We start from the raw sequence: 16586 nt of genomic DNA on the forward strand, positions 1-16586 counted from the left end.
TGCATTTTTTTTTTTGAGATGGAGTCTTGCTCTGTTGCCCAGGCTGGAGTGCAGTGGCATGATCTTGGCTCACTGCAACCTCCGCCTCCCAGGTTCAAGCGATTCTCTTGCCTCAGGCTCCCGAGTAGCTGGGACTACAGGCATGTGCCACCACACTTGGCTAATTTTTTGTATTTTTAGTAGAGATGGGGTTTCACCATGAGCCAAGATGGTCTCAATCTCCTGATCTAATGATCCACCCTCCTTGGCCTCCAGAAGTGCTAGGATTACAGGCTTGAGCCACCATGCCCAGCCAGAAATACATTTTTTGATACATGATTGCCATATTTAAAAACTACACTGAAATGCTGCAAGATGATATAAAGAAAAATTTTCCAGAATCAAATGCAATCAAAGAGTGGATTAGGAATCTACTCACTATTGTTAACTAAATAGAAACACTTGGGCTGGATGTGGTGGCTCACATCTGTAATCTCAGCACTTTGGGAGGGCAAGACAGAAGGATCACTTAAGGTCGGGTGTTTGAGACCACCTTGAGCAACACAGCAAGACCTCACCTCTACAAAAAAAAAATTAAATTTCCAGGCATGGTGGCAGGTGCTGGTAATCCCAGCTACTCTGGAAGCTGAGGTGGGAGGGTCGCTTGAGCCCAGGAGTTCAAGACTGCAGTGAGCCATGGTCATGTTTCACTCCAGCCTGAGTGACAGAGAGGGTCTTGTCCCCCCAACAATAACAACAAAATAAAAAATGTAATCTTCCTGCTTTTAAAGAATGCCAAAAGTGGTCTTCAGTAAAAAAATTTCTCTCTCATCTCTACATCCATATTTAACCTGAATGCATATTCAGATTGATCAGTTAGCGCCAAAACATTTGTTATCATTCCTGATGACCTATAATTCTGGTTTCAGCTTTCTATTTTAATGGATACAGAAGAAGAAAAGAAATGAAAGGCTCTGGAAATCTGTCCTGGGCTATGATACTATCAAAGATCACAAATAATGTGATCTCTTCTATAAATATAAAACAAGTATAATTAATTTTTAAATTATTTTTTCTCTCCAGAGGATTTTATTTCAAGATAAAACATAACTTGTACCAACACTCTGATTCCAAAGGGTGGAAAAGTGTTTTGCCTCCTTCTACCCTTTAAAGAGGTCACAGCAATGCAAACATCTGTAAAATGCTTCTGCATAATTGTCAGAAGCTATAGTTCAGAAATCATTGAAAATCCTTCTCCATTTTAAGCTTAGGTGAAGTTTATTAGGAAACCTCTGCGGCAACTTGTTTAATTTCTTGGGCGGTAAACCCCCAGACTCTCCCAGGGGCTCCTGCATCGATCTCAATTTTTGGGCTTCCTAAGCCCTTGAAGCACAATTGAAAACGCCCTGGACCTCTTTTCTGCACATATCATTGCGGAATTCATTTGGCTCCCAGTAAGCTAACGCTCTGTGATACAAGCAGCCTTGTCCTTCTCCGGACGCCTCTCCTTGACACGGTTAAGTTAGGATGAGGGGTTTGTTGGGCTTCAGTGACGGCTTCTGTGGGTTCCCAAGCCACACCAGGTGGCCTCACATGCTGGATGTTGCCATGCACTGAGCTCCTGGCAGGCTGTACCAATTTTTAAATTATTTAATATTTATTTTAAAATTATGGTGAATATTTTGGTATTCTGGTCTAAAATAGGCCCATAGATGCACAGCAGATATCTCTTGGAACCCAGGATTTTCCACTGGAAGAACTAAGTAGTTTTCTTTTAAAGATGCTGCTAAGTATCTGAAAAGAAATCCAGATCCGCTACCTCTTTCCATCCTAAACTAAGACTTGGAATTTATGATCTAGCTAACAGATATCCCAGGCACATCACTGGTTCCTCCCAGAATGCCGGCCTAAGGCTCAGCTGTCGGCAGGCCTGGGCACCAGGAGGGCGCAACTGAGACCCACATAGCATGTCCCAGGGTGCATGCCCCAGAGAGGCACTGAAAGAGCTGGAGCACAAGCCTGCAAGCCTGCAATCCTGGAGAACTCTCACAGTCAGAAAGGAGGGGGCCCTGTGGGACTAAGATAAAGAAAAAGGGAGCACAGAGGAATGGATGGCACCAACAACCAGCAAAGCCTTCGCAGCAAACAAAAGCATCAGTGATGGGGCCAGAACACTCATCCCCAAAGAATCTTCACTGCCTTTAGTGGAAAAACAATGGCTAGAGAGTGAAGTTATGATCATGTACAGAGAGGTAAAGTTACATTTTAATATTCTAAGTCTGCTAATGTGAAATTCCCTATCAGCTAGACTAAAAGTTTCAGACACCCTGTTCAAATATCCCATTAGGTGCTAGAGACTTAAGATGAACAATACACGCATCGTCAGGATGGCTATTCCCAAAAAATCAAAAGACAAGAAGTACTGGTGGGGATGTAGAGAAACTGGAACTTTTGTGCACTATTAATATATGAGAATGTAAAATGGAGCAGCTGCTACAGAAAACAGTATGCAGGTTCCTCAAAGAAGTGAAACTAAGATGTGGAAACAACTCAATGCCCATCAGTGGATGAAGGGGCAAGCAATACGTGGTATATACATATCCTGGAATACTAGTCAGTCTTTCTAAGAAAGGAAATTCTATAACATGCAACAGCATGGATGAATCTTGAGGACATTTTGCTAATAAAATAAGGCAATCATAGGAAGACGAATATGGCATGATTCCACTTATATGAAGTACCAAAAATAGTCAAATTCATAGAATCAAAAAGTACAATGGAGGTTACCTGGAGCTACAGGGAGGGAAATGGGGGGTTACTAATCAACGAACATAAAGTTGTAGTTAAGCAAGATGAATAAGCTCTCAAGATCTGCTGTACAACACTGCACCTAGAGTCAACAGTAATGCATTGCACACTTAAAAACTTGTTGAGGGTAGATCAACAAATGTAGTAGATCAACAAATGTGGTTAAGCGTTCTTACCACAATAAAATAAACAAAGAATATCAAGCCCAGGAGTTTGAAAACATGGGCGACATGCAGAAACCCTGTCTCTACAGAAAATACAAAAATTAGCCAGCTGTGGAGGTATGCTCCTGTGGTCCCCAGCTACTTGGGAGCCTGAGGTGAGAGGATTGTTTGAGCCCAGGAGGTCAAGGCTGTAGTGAGCCATGATTGCACCACTGCACTCCAGCCCAGGTGACAGAGCAAGATACCATCCAAAAAAGAAAATAAAAAGAACATCAAACATTTAAAAAAGATCAGAGATGCAAGAACAACAGAAAAAGAGACGAACAGAACATAGACCCTCATCTAGTGGGATTCTTGGTCTAACTGAAAAATGGACATTGACAGACAATGACAGTGATGTGATCACAGCAATTACACAGGTGTCCACTGGGAACTGCAGAAGAAAGGAGGAATGTCTAACTTTCAGAAAATATAGAAATTGTCAAAGAGTTGGTGAAAGCCTTCCAAAACTAGAGAGAACTGCACATACCAAATCACAGAAAGAGGAAAAGCCGTGACAGATTCTGGGACCCACCAACCATTTCTGATGGCTGAACTCCCTGCTTCAGGAGAGATGGGAGCTAGAAAGCACAGTGGTATCAAACCTCAAACAGCTTTTCCTGCATTGCTTAAGATAACTGGGCTTGATTAACTCTAGTCAATGGGAACAATTTGAGCAAAGAAGAAAGATGCTAAGATTCACATTTTAGAATGATTTTTTGTAGAAGTATGGGGAATAGATTAAAAGGGAGTGAAGCTGGAGGCAAGAAATTTGTTAAGAGGTAACTGAAACAGTGTAGATGATAAATAATAAACTGAGGTAGTGACTAGGAAAATCAGAATCGGCTGAATCAACAGATACCTAGATGAAAATAACAGGACTTGGTCACCAGTTAGATGTTGGAGAGGAAGGAGTTGTTTCCTTGTTTTCCCTAGGACTGGGAATACAGAAGGTTTGTCACGTGCATTGGTTATATAGTGCTGTTTAGTAAATCACTGACAACCATTTAGCAGCTTAAAACACAAACACTTGTCTCACAGTTTCTGTGGGTCAGGAATCTAAGACAGGCTTAGCTGGCTGTTCTGGCTCAGAGATTCTCGTGAGGTTGCAATCAAGATGTCAGCTGGGGCTGCATCATCTGAAGGCTCAACTGGGGCCGGAGGGTCCACTTCCAAGGAGTTTACTCACATACCTGACAAGGCAGTGCTGATTATTGGCAGATCTCAGTTCCTTGCCAAGTGAGCCCCTCTATAGAGTTGCTGGAACATCCTCTCCAACTGGCAGTTGGCTCCCCTCAGCATGAGTGACCTGAGAGAGAGAGCAAGGAAGAAGCCACAGTGTTCTTCCTACTCCTGCTAACACTATGGACCTACTCCTAACACTCTCACTTCTGCCTTATTCCATTAGTTAGAAAGGGAATTAAGCTCCACCTCTTGAAATAAGAAGTGGCAAAGAATTTGCAGATATATTTAAAAATCACACACTATGGAAGTGGATAATGGGTTCAATTAATGCTAAACTTGAAATGCCTGAGACATTCAAATGTCCAACAGATGATGAACATACCCATAGATGGTCATGACTTTAGCAAGAATAGAGGAAGGTCGTGGAATTAAGGAGATCACAGAATTAAGGAGGATTTGAAAGGTACAGGAAGTGGAGTCAGATTTCTCCTGAAAAGTGAGCCATGAATGGAATTTTAACTATTGAATTAGAGGTCAGAGAAGGAGGTTTTGGCAGACTTCTTTCTTAAAGATAGGAAGTATATGAGCATGTTTTGAGGTAGAGGGAGAATAAATCGGTAGACAAGGAGAAAGAAAAAACATAAATGACGGGATAGTTGACAAAGTTCTTGGCAGAATTCCTTGACCATTGATTTCAGGCCAAGGGAGGGATACTTCTTTGTTTAAGGAATAAGGAAAAAAGTAAGAATGTGTGTTATTTAGTGTGGCCCTGTCTCTAGGGCAAATGGGTGGGTAACAAACTGCATGTGTTAGGAATATAGATGCCACCTCACATTGAGATTCTCATCTCAAATCCATTTCGTTGTCACCTGTACCTTCCTACCTTCTCTTTTTGCTATATGCAGACTGCTGTTTTGTCTTCCTGGCCTGTTCCAGGTTTCAGCAACCTAGTGTGTCTGCTACTCTGTTCCCAAACCTTTCTAGAGCCCATGCTTCTCCCTTGGATGGTGTTTGATTGGGCCACCTATCTAGGAAGTGAAGCCTTCAGCTTGGCCTGAGAACCTCCTCTATAGAAATCTCCATCAGTGACCCTAACAACTTGGTATCTTGGGGATGTCACTGCTCCCAGCCTGTGGTCTATGAGGAGCACAGCCTGGGCCTCTAGTGGTATGGATAAGGCATTGAGGTATCTCTGAACCAGAGTCTGTCATATTCCTCAACGTGGGACAGATGAAACAGTGGTAGTGCTGATGTTTCTGAGCAAGAACTCTGGTTTTGTGTCTAGATTCTTTGATATATTATCTTTTAGAGCTACTAAAATTTGTTCTAACACAACGTTCAACACAAACGTAACTCCTTTTTTGTTATGACCTCAATAAAACGTGACCCACAGTAGATGAACATTAAACTATGACAACACATGGAAATGAATACACTGAGACCAGCAATTCCACATTTTGGCGGTTACCATGGTGACATTTGGCACGAATGGCTATTTAAGGGTGCTTTTGTTAAAACCCACCATCTTCTTATTAGGCACATGATATTAAAACTAATGAAATCATGGGGAAAATTCTTAAAAACTTAATGAATAAAGTGATTAAGTGATAATATTTTAGCTACTACTTATAAAGTGACTATTTCAGTTTAAACATTCTTCTAGGGTTTTTTGTTCAAGTTGTCACATGTAATCCTTAATAACCCACTATGAGTTTGGTATTCTTTTTTCCCCTTTGGACAGTTGAGGAAATGGGGGTCAGAGAGTTCAGGTAATTTGCTCAAGGCCACACAACCTACATGTAGAAAATCTGAGATTTGTACAGGATCTTATCAAACTCCGAAGTCCACGCTTCTCCTATTTTCCCATGCTGCCTTTCTAATAAAAGGTAACTAATGCTAAGTGTAACTATATTGCTTGATTTTCTCCATAAAACTAATCACATCCGGACAATTTCTTATTTATTGCTGATCTCCCCCACTAGATTATAAACTCAATAAAAGCAGGGTTCTTGTCTGTTTTGTTCCCTGCTGAATATCAGTACCTAAAACGTTGTCAGAGCAAGTAATCAAAAATAAATGAAAAAAAATTCAAAGGAAGAAAAAGCACTAAAACAGATGTTTAAATGAACATACATTTTAAAAGAAAGCATTTGACAAATTCAGGACAGAATTTAAGTAAGTTTTTAAAAGAAATTGCTAAGTGCTAGCTGGGCACAGTGGCTCACACCTGTAATCCTAATCCTTTGGGAGGCCAAGGCGGGCAGATCACTTGAGGTCAAGAGTTCAAGACCAGCCTGGCCAACGTGGTGAAACCTGTCTCTACTAAAAATACAGAAATTATCCAGGCATGATGGCAGGTGCCTATCACCCAACTACTCCGGAGGCTGCAGCAGGACAATTGCTTGAACCCTGGAGGCAGAGGTTTCAGTGAGCCAAGATCGCACCACTGCACTACAGCCTGAGCAACAGAGCAAGACTCTGTCTCAAAAAAGAAAGAAAAAGATAAAAAGAAAGAAAGAACCAAGTACTTATTTGGGACATATTGTGCTATGCTTTTTCATGCACACTATTTTCAGTAAAGGAATCAGTAAACTCACAATATCATAACAACACATGTATGCTTCTATAACTCTAAAATTGTGCTTAAAGAAGTTCCTCTTTACCAGCTCATGTATGCATTAGTTTTCTAAGAATTAGTAGTAACTTTTTCCTTGGAGAATATCCACAGCCAGTTTATTTAACCAAAGGAGCATGCTTACTAAGATGAAGCTATCAAATGTGAGCCTAAGTTGGGCTAGTTCATATTAATATACCGTAGAACAAAAACCATCAGGCTCACATTTAGGCTGTGGATATTCGCCACATGGTGATGTTTGAAACTTTTCAATTTTTTGCCATTCTAATAGATAAAACAGATTTGAGAGTTTTGATTTTCATTTCCTCTTAATACAGGTGGTTGAGGAGCCAGGTGTAGTGGAGCACACCTGTGGTCCTGGTACTCAGGAGGCTGAGGCAGGAGTAAAATCTATTTTACCTATTAGAATGCCAAAAATTTGAAATGTTTCGAACATCATCATGTTGGTGAGAATGTGAGGAAATTGGCACTCTCATTTTTTGCTGATAGCATATATATACTGATGGCTTCTATGGAGAGCAATTTGGCAGTATCTACCAAATGTACAAATACATATAACCTTTGACAAAGCAATTCCACTCTAGGAATGTGTTCTATGGGGCTGTGCTTTCTGGGGCTGGGAACTGGGAGCTAAGGGACAGGCACAGAAGATAATCTTTTCCCTCATTCCCCCGTTAAACATGTTGAATTTTATATACTGTAATATATTACTTTTTCACAAAAGATAATTTTTAAGCTATATGTCTGGGAATTCTTTTTTTTTTTTTTTCTTTTTTTTTTTGAGACGGGGTCATTTCCCCCCCCCGGGTGGAATGCAGTGGTACAATCTCAGCTCACTGTAGCCTCGATCTCCTGGCTTCAAGCAATCCTCCCACCTCAGCCTCCTGAGTAGCTAGGACTACAGGCACATGCCATCATGCTAATTTTTGCATTTTTATATAGAGGGTCTCACTATGTTGCCCAGGCTAATCTCAAGCTCCTAAGCAATCCACCTGCCTTGGGCTCCAAAGCGGTGGGATTACAGGCATGAGCCACTGCACCTGGCCTATATGGGAATTCTTATAAAAGAAAAAATATCTACTTTCTCCTTCTGTTAAAGTCAAAACAGAGAAGGAAATTCAGCCTATAATGAATGGCCTTAACCCTGAACAACAGACACAAAGGCTATCTCCCAGAGACAGGAATTTGCTGAACGAAATCGAGGGACGACAGCAAGAATCAAGACTCACTTCTCTAGATCTTGAGCCATTTTTAAATTTCTCTCAACTAAGTGAGAGGTGAAAGCAAGGAATATCCTGCCCTGTGGGCCCTGTTCCTTACTGAAGAAAGATAAGGGGTGAGTTGAGGACACCAATAGAGAAAAGCACTAACACCATTACCCACAAACGGTACGTGAGGAAGGGCAGGAAGTGAAATGGAAATGCTGAAAAAGTCAGTCAGTGAAAGTGGAGACTCATTTGGGGAAACGGAATGTAGGAAGTCACGAAAGCGATTAGAAAGATGTTATATATGGGAGTAGAGATACAGCAGACACACAACTGCTAATTCTCAAGAAGAGAACAAGACCAATTGCACAGTAAGACAAAATTTAAGATATAATACAGGAAAACTTTCCTGAAATTGAATAACTGAATCTACAGCTTGAAAGGGTTCAGCATATGCCAAGAAAAATCAGGGCAAGACATATCTACCAAGGCTGGCGATACTATCGACACAGAGAAAGAAGTGCGTGGCCCGTGACGTGGAGAAGGGCTGACCATCTGCAGCCTTCTCCCGAACACTGGAGTCCGAAGACAAAAGAATGCTGCCTACGGAGCCAGAAAGAAGAGAAGTGACCCAACACGTCTTTACCAAGTTGGAATGTCATGCATATTTAAAGACAGCAAAAAGCTGTTTTATGACATGAAAGAACGCAAGCAGTCTCACACTCGAGAATCCTTAAGAAAAACGTAGTCCTAATCCAGCAGACCAAAAATTAAATGCACATAATGTGCTCATTAATGGGAATTTCTCAGTTTCAAACCAGCCTGGTCCCACCTACCCACATCACTCGCCTGGCTTTCCTGCAGTAGTCAGTTCTTTCCCTCACCTCACTCTTGTCCGCTGGAGTCTGCTCTCAGCATAGCAGAGCCACCACATCAACACCCAAGTCAGAGCCCTCCAGTGGGCACCTGTCTACAAGCTCCTTCCAAATCCCCAACCCAGGTGCCCTCTGGGTCCTTGTTCCACGTCTCCTTCACTCCCTGGCAGCCCTGGCCTCCTCACCGCCCCTCCTACACATCAGGAAGGCGACTCCTTGAGTCTTGGATCTGGCTGCCTGCATCTGTAGTGAGTTAACTCCCTTACCTACTCTAGAGGTCATTGCTCAAATGTCAGCATCTCAATGGGGCCCTCCCCGACCACCCTACTTAAAATTCTACATACTCCCCTTGGCACCCTGGACCTCACTCACCCTATTCTACTTCCATTCTTATAATTTAGCACTTGTTCTCTTCTAACATATCATAAGACTTACTTATTTATTACATTTATTGTGTCCCACCCCCTCTAGTACATGAACTCCAGGGGGCAGGGATTTCTGTCTATGTATTCATTTATTTATTCCAAGCACATAGAACAGTACGTAGTTCAGGATATTCAATGTTATCAATGAATGAACTAGCAGTAGTATCAATTCCAGTTAAGCACAGAATTAAATCTACATAGAATTAATTCCTATGGCCTGGGTTAACCATGGATAGAAAATTAGACATAATTCTAAGAAGTCTAGAAAGAAAAATTAACAATGTTTAAAATAATATTAATCTGACAATAATCACAAAAATTCTGCCAGGCACTGTGGCTTGAACCTGCAATCTCAGCTACTCAGGAGGCTGAGGTAGGAGGATCACTTGAGACCAGAGTTCAAGACCCAGCCTAGGCAACATGGCAGGAAACCGTTTCAAAAAAAATTAAAACTTAAATTTTTAAAAAAGAATTCTCAAAGCATGACAAAAACTGGAGATTAAGGTACAGGGAGTGTGAAGTAATATTACTATGCTAATAGTTTGTTTTTTTTTTCAGAAAGGTATAATCAAAAGATTTCTTTCTCATATCGATAAATTGAGAAAGATAAGCATGTCTTCCAATTAAAAGAGGGGAGGAAAAGCCGGAAAAAAAAAATAAGACATAAATTAGTTTCCAGTTGAAAATAAGAGAGTAGGAGTTATTTTGCATCACCTTACCTGTGACCCCCAACCCAAACAACACTACTGATAAACGGAGTAGAAAAGCATCATCTCAGATAAAGTGGGAACACTGCCACAGTCTCAAACCACAAACTACGAGCACACAACTGGCCAATCCTGCCAAGTCTGGGCTCAGTCAGAAGAACGTGCTAAGAGTAGGATGTACCAACTTAGACATTCTGCAGGATACAGATGTCCCTGGAAGGGTCACACCATCTCAAAGGCACCTATAATGCCAACTGAATACAGCCACCATATGTGAGATTTTAAAGATAAAGAAAGGAAACCCACTGAGCATCTAGGTAAAATAACCAAGCTCCTCATAAGGGAAAAAAATTAAACTATCATCAGATTTTGGCAGCAGACAATAATGAAATACCTTGAAGATACTCAAATAAAACATAAACCAAGGAGTTTATAACCAACCAAACAGACTATTGAGTATAAGGGTCACAGATAAAACTGTTATGAGCATGGAAGAACTCAGGGAATATTACTCCTATGGACTCTTCTTGAGGACTCTCCTAGAAAACAAACCTTAGCCAAGTAAAACGTCTAGAGAGAGTTCACCATGAGGACTGGTAGTAAGTATTAAATGCATATTTACCCACAGACTGAGACAGAATGATTATTATGAGGGAAACAGCAGAGGGAAAATTGTTTATATATTTTGACAATGTAGATTCAGTACAACCATCAAAAAGTACTAAGAGAAAATACAGAATCAGAGAATGGGAAACACCCGTTTACATACAGCATGAAATCCAGAGCTGTAAGAAAGAGATTTATAACTCTACTACAAAAAAGTTTCAAACTTTTATATAGCCCAAAACACCATAAACAAATTCAAGAAACAAATGAAAAACGGGGGGAAAAATCTGCAATACATGTGATGAACAAACTGCTATCACTAAAATATAAAGAGCTCTTTTAGCCAGTTCTAACAGAAACAGCCCAATTGAAAACTGGGGGGAAAAACACTGAGGAAATACGAATGGTAAATATATACAGGTAAAAAGTTGCTCACTCAATTTTTAAATACACAGTAAAATAATGATCTATGATACACTATTTGTCAGACTGGCAAACACTGATAACACTAAGTGTTGGTGAAGTTGTGGGACGTACTGATGACCTACTGAGTACACACTGCGTGTGAAGAATTATGCTGGGTGCAAGAGATGTGAATATTAATAATATAGACATGATTTTCCTGTCCACATAGAACTTATACTTTTATGTGGAAAATAAGAGGAGAGATGGGAAATTTTAAAACAAGCATGCAATAAAAGTACAATTCTGACTTGTGCTCCAGAGGAAAAACTCAGGGCACTCAGAGAGTGTAACAAGGACCTGATGTCAACTCAGACGAGGAATCCTCAGCCCTACAAACTGATCAACTCTTTATAACAACTGGCAAAATGTAAATATCCACAACTTTTGCCTTAGTAATTCCACTCCTAGGTATCAATCCAAAGTACATGAGACAGCAAATATACACACAAAATGATATTTACTGCAGCATTGTTTGTAATAGTAAAAAACAAGAAATAATCCAGATGTCTCTCAATAGGATACTGGGTACATGAGGGTACATACACAGAATTCAGCCATCAAAAAAAAATGATACAGATGTCCACAGATGGACATAAAAAGCTGTGTGTTATGTGAAAACAAACTCAAGGAGCAGCAGGGTGGGCTTACATTAGCCAGCATGGGTTAATTTCTGGAAAAAGAATTCTAGCGTATGCACAGAAAACATCTGAAAGAACAGAAACAAAACTGTTGGCAGAATATTGAGACTTTTTACTAAGTTTTACATCTATATTGTTTGCAACTTTTACCCCAAGCAAGAATTACTTATTGAAAAAAGAAAATTCAGGAAAGAAAACATTTCTTTAAACCTCATGTTTAAACAAATGGTGATGGAAAAAGAGCTCTTACTAATCATAAACACACATACACAGCACACATGCACACACATGTGCACGCACACCCTTTACTTGATAAATACCGTGTTGAATTAGTCTTTCCTTTGAGGTTCTATCCCTTCACTCAAGATGCAGGTTATAAATAAATGTACTTTTCATGTGCCTTCTGCCTACACCCACTTTAATATAATTTTACAGTCGTATTATCATTATAGCCTCAAAGCCAGACTCAGCCTGGAAGTACCCTTTCATTTGGAACTCTTATTAAAATGCCACACTACAGCTCCTTCAAATAAAAACAAACCCTAGGACCTGACGCTAGGCTTCCTTTGTTGCTACTTGTAATGGACAAGTTCTGTGCTTATAAAACATCTTCTTTCATTTTATTGCTACATATCAGAAGGTTTTATATGTTTTTCTCATTATGTCTTAAGACACCATCACACTCTTTTCCAGATGAAAATAAGGAAAAGAAATTGAGCAACTGACTGACTTAAAGGTCATCAAACAATATAGTCAGGAAAAGAAAAAACACACATCTCCCAAATAGAGGCTGAAAACCAGGACCATCCACCTCTGGGTGAACTAGTTACAGCTTTGAAAGTCACCTTCTGTAAATGTTCACACTGAATCTGGTCCCCATACTTTACGACTACCACGTAAGAACAGCCTCAGATCTTGTTACAGCCCTTTTCAGCATGCTGAAGCCAATAAAGTGCTTTCCATTCAGCAAGAGAAACAAGTTCTGAAACACTGAATAATTTGCCTGCAGCCTATGAATATTTCCGCTGTAACAACTTCTTTCCAGATCTTTACTCTTCTCCACACAGTCAGAACACTAGAAAAATGCTTGGATTTGCTCTAATGATAGTTTCTTTTGCTGTGCAGACGCTCGTAAGTTTAATTAGATCCCGTTTGTCTATTCGGGCTTTTGTTGCCATTGCTTTTGGTGTTTTAATCAAAACCACTCTGAGACACCATCTCATGCCAGTAAGAATGGCGATCATTAAAAAATCAGGAGACAACACATACTGGAGAGGATGTGGAGAAATAGGAACACTTTTACATTGTTGGTGGGAGTGTAAATTAGTTCAACCATTGTTGAAGACAGTGTGGTGATTCCTCAAGGATATAAAACTAGAAATACCATTTGACTCAGCAATCCCATTACTGGGTATATACCCAAAGGATTATGAAATAAATTATAAAGACACATGTACACGTATGTTTATTGCGGCACTGTTTACAATAGCAAAGAGTTGGAACCAACCCAAATGCCTACCAATGATAGACTGGATAAAGAAAATGGTGTATATGGCACATATACACCATGGAATACTATGCAGCCATAAAAAAGGATGAGTTCATGTCCGCTGCAGGGACACGGATGAAGCTGGAAACCATAATTCTCAGCAAACTGACACAAGAACTGAAAACCAAACAACGCATGTTCTCACTCATAAGTGAGTGTTGAACAATGGAAACACAGGGACACAGGGGGGGGAACCTCCACACACCGGGCCTGTGGGGGGTGGGGGGGGGGGGGTGGCTAGGGGAGGGATAGCAGGGGGTGGGAGGATTGGGAAGGGATAACATTAGGAGAAACATCTAATGTAGATGAACGGGGGATGGATGCAGCAAAACACAATAGCATGTGTATACCTATGTAACAAACCTTCATGATCTGCACATGTACCCCAGAACTTAAAGTATAATTTTTTAAAAAATCACTTGACTTGCCAAAAAAAAAAAAAAAAAAAAAAGAAGAAGAAGAAAAATGCTTGCATTCTATGATGTATAGCCTGGGAGCACAATTTAAGTCCAAATATGTATTAAATGCCTCCTCTGTTGCAGAAACAGAGTTAAATACTGTGAATATAAAAATAGAAAAGATACTCTCCTGACTCCCAAGAAAGCCAGCCAGGTAGGGGAGACACAAGCACACAAATCACTGTCACATGAAGCTCTACCTCCCTAACTTCACACGATGGCCTAAGTCACCAAGGATACAGTAGCAGTTGTGACTATGAATTACTATTCAATACTTTATCTTCCCTTAGAAAACTCTTCTCCCTGAGAAATTTACCTACATGTCTAAATACCATTCCTTACTGAAAGGAAGCAGGGCTCCTTGGGGAAACAGCTGATTCTAGGTGTGGACTATGAAATGAACATGGTGAGTCTGGGACATCTCATGTTGCCCAGAAATCAAAGAAATGCCCAAAGATGAATGGAGTCGTGTTAAACGGACTTAAGAGTGAACCAGAAGGAACTCAATTTGCACTACTTAGGACAATTTCAATAAAAATATGACGATAATGAATTATGAAACATGAATTAAAAAACATATTGATACTAAAAAGAGAATAAAGGGGTGTGGCTTTGGATAAGGCTCTTCTTCAGGGAAGAATACCAGCTGATAAATGTAAAGGAAATGACAGAATTAGAAAAATTAGCATTTTGTAAACCTTAATCTATTCACCTAGACATGCTAAAACCACTTAGTAAAAGGCTGCTTGGGAAGAGGATGCTCACATGATCTCAGAGTTTCACACCACAGATAATTCACTAGATACAGAAAGGAAGATGTGATCGAGCTTCCTGTGACCCCCAGCTGGGCCCCTCGACACTCTGTGCCTCCTTGTGATTACAGAACTACAGAGCATCGCCCACACAGCTTCTCGCCAAAATGGCTTGAAGCTAATCACAAGGGAAGAGCTAGACAGATTCTGACCACAAGAAGCTCCAACAGACAACTTGCTTGGGCTCTTCAAAGAAAACTCAGTTTCATTTAAAAACAAAACTAATTATTTTAAAACAACAAACAAAAAAACAAGGTGTGGATCTGAGCTCCAAGGAAGACAGGGCAGACATACTTTTCCCTGTTCTTCCCACTAAGTGGCAATAAAAACCCTCAACACTAGATATAATATAAACATAAGAAGGTTCTGGAAGGGGGAGAGGAGGCAAATGATCCAGGTACCTTGAGGCCCACAGAACAACTCAGTGATGAGTTCACTGGGTCTTTTTTTGCTTCATTATCTCAGACTTGGAGCTGAAGAAGCAGACAACTTCAAAACACCAAGGGGCACAGACTGAAAAGCCCCAAGAACAGCCTGCCGTCTCTAGCCCAAGGACCAGGAAGGGGACGGTCTAATGAAATAGAACACATTTAGACAGTAACTGCCCATTTACCAGCAAAGACTGAGCGAGGAGCCTAGACTTCCAGTCTCATGAGGATGTAGCAAGGTAGCCAACACCCCCAGCAAGGCTGAGTAAGGACTGGGATGGACTTTTATCCCTGCATGGCAGTAATAAGGAGCCCATCCCTCACCCCCCAGCAGTGTCAGAGGAGCCTGGACTTCCACTCCCAACCAAGAGTAACGAAGCACCCCACTCTTCCTCTCCCTGCTGGGGTCATGTCAGAGGAGGACTAATAGAGATTCAGTAACTTAACATTTTCCCAGAGATAACGAGGCCACCCTTCCTCCCTCTTCCTCCATGGTCACAGTGAAAGCATTGTGGCAAGCAGTCACAAGGCACTCCTACCCCTCCCAGACAGGGAGGTATGAGGGAGGCTTCGAACCAGAATACCCACAACCACCCAACAGCAACAAGGGTCCCCCAGCCCATTGAGTGTCAATGGAAGCAGAGCAGAAAGCCTGGATATTTACCCCCATCTAGAAGTAACAAGCAAATGTCCCTCTTCTTCTGCTACAGTGGTGTCCAAAACAGCCTGTCAAAAGAGAAGGTTTAAATAAGATTTAGAGTCGAATAACATAATACGTAAATTGTTGAAGTTTCCATTGAGTATCACTTCTACAAAGAGCCAGGAAGATTCCAAACTGAAAGAGAAAAGACAACTGACAGACACTAACACTGAGAGAGCACAGATATTAGAATTACCTGACAAGGGTTTTAAAGCACATGTCATAAAAATGCCTTAACAAACAACAAAAAATGTGCTTGAAACAAATGAAAAAGTAGTCTTGGCAAAGAAATAAAAGATATATATTTTGGTCTGGCATGGTGGCTCATGCCTGTAATCCCAGTACTTTGGGCAGCTAAGGTGGGTGGATCACCTGAGGCTGGGAGTTCGAGACCAACCTGACCAACATGGAGAAACACTGTCTGTACTAAAAATACAAAATTAGCTGGGCGTGGTGATGTATGCCTGTAATCTCATCTACTCAGGAGGCTGAGGCAGGAGAATTGCTTGAACCTGGGAGGAGGAGGTTTCCGTGAGCCAAGATCACACCACTGCACCCCATCCTGGGTCACAAGAGTGAAACTCCAACTCAAAAAATATATATATATATATTTTTTAATGGAAATTTTAAATTGAAAAATAAAAAAACACAGTAAACAAATTGAATGGATAGACTTAACACAGAATGGAGGGGGCAAGCAAAATAATCAGTGAACTTCAACAGAAAACAATAGAGGCCAGGTGCAGTGGCTCACGCCTGTAATCCCAGCACTTTGGGAGGCCGAGATGGGTAGATCACTAGGTCAGGAGTTCCAGACCAGCCTGGCCAACATGGTGAAACTCTGTCTCTACTAAAAATACAAAAAAGTAGCTGGGTGTGGTGGCGGGCACCTGTAATCCCAGCTACTC

The 16586-nt window shown here is 40.9% G+C and overlaps 1 protein-coding gene across 6 annotated transcripts in view; it reads right to left on the reverse strand.

Moving 5' to 3' along the window:
- The window catches only part of SPECC1 (sperm antigen with calponin homology and coiled-coil domains 1), a 331903-nt gene that overhangs the window by 285652 nt on the left and 29665 nt on the right, over nt 1-16586 (reverse strand). For 2 of the 6 annotated variants that reach the window (XM_032270308.1, XM_032270306.1), the window contains exon 1: nt 15643-15942. The exons of 1 other annotated variant lie outside the window; for it this stretch is intronic. In XM_032270308.1, coding sequence (XP_032126199.1) covers nt 15643-15648 — 6 coding nt within the window. In that variant the 5' untranslated portion in view covers nt 15649-15942. Of the gene's footprint in view, nt 1-15642; nt 15943-16586 lie in introns of those variants that run through there. 3 more of the 6 variants (XM_032270312.1, XM_032270313.1, XM_032270309.1) reach the window with 2 other exon arrangements.

The sequence above is a fragment of the Sapajus apella genome, unplaced genomic scaffold, assembly GCF_009761245.1.
Source record: "Sapajus apella isolate SASKATOON/1434 unplaced genomic scaffold, GSC_monkey_1.0 scaffold208, whole genome shotgun sequence".
Classification (NCBI taxonomy): Eukaryota; Metazoa; Chordata; class Mammalia; order Primates; family Cebidae; genus Sapajus; species Sapajus apella.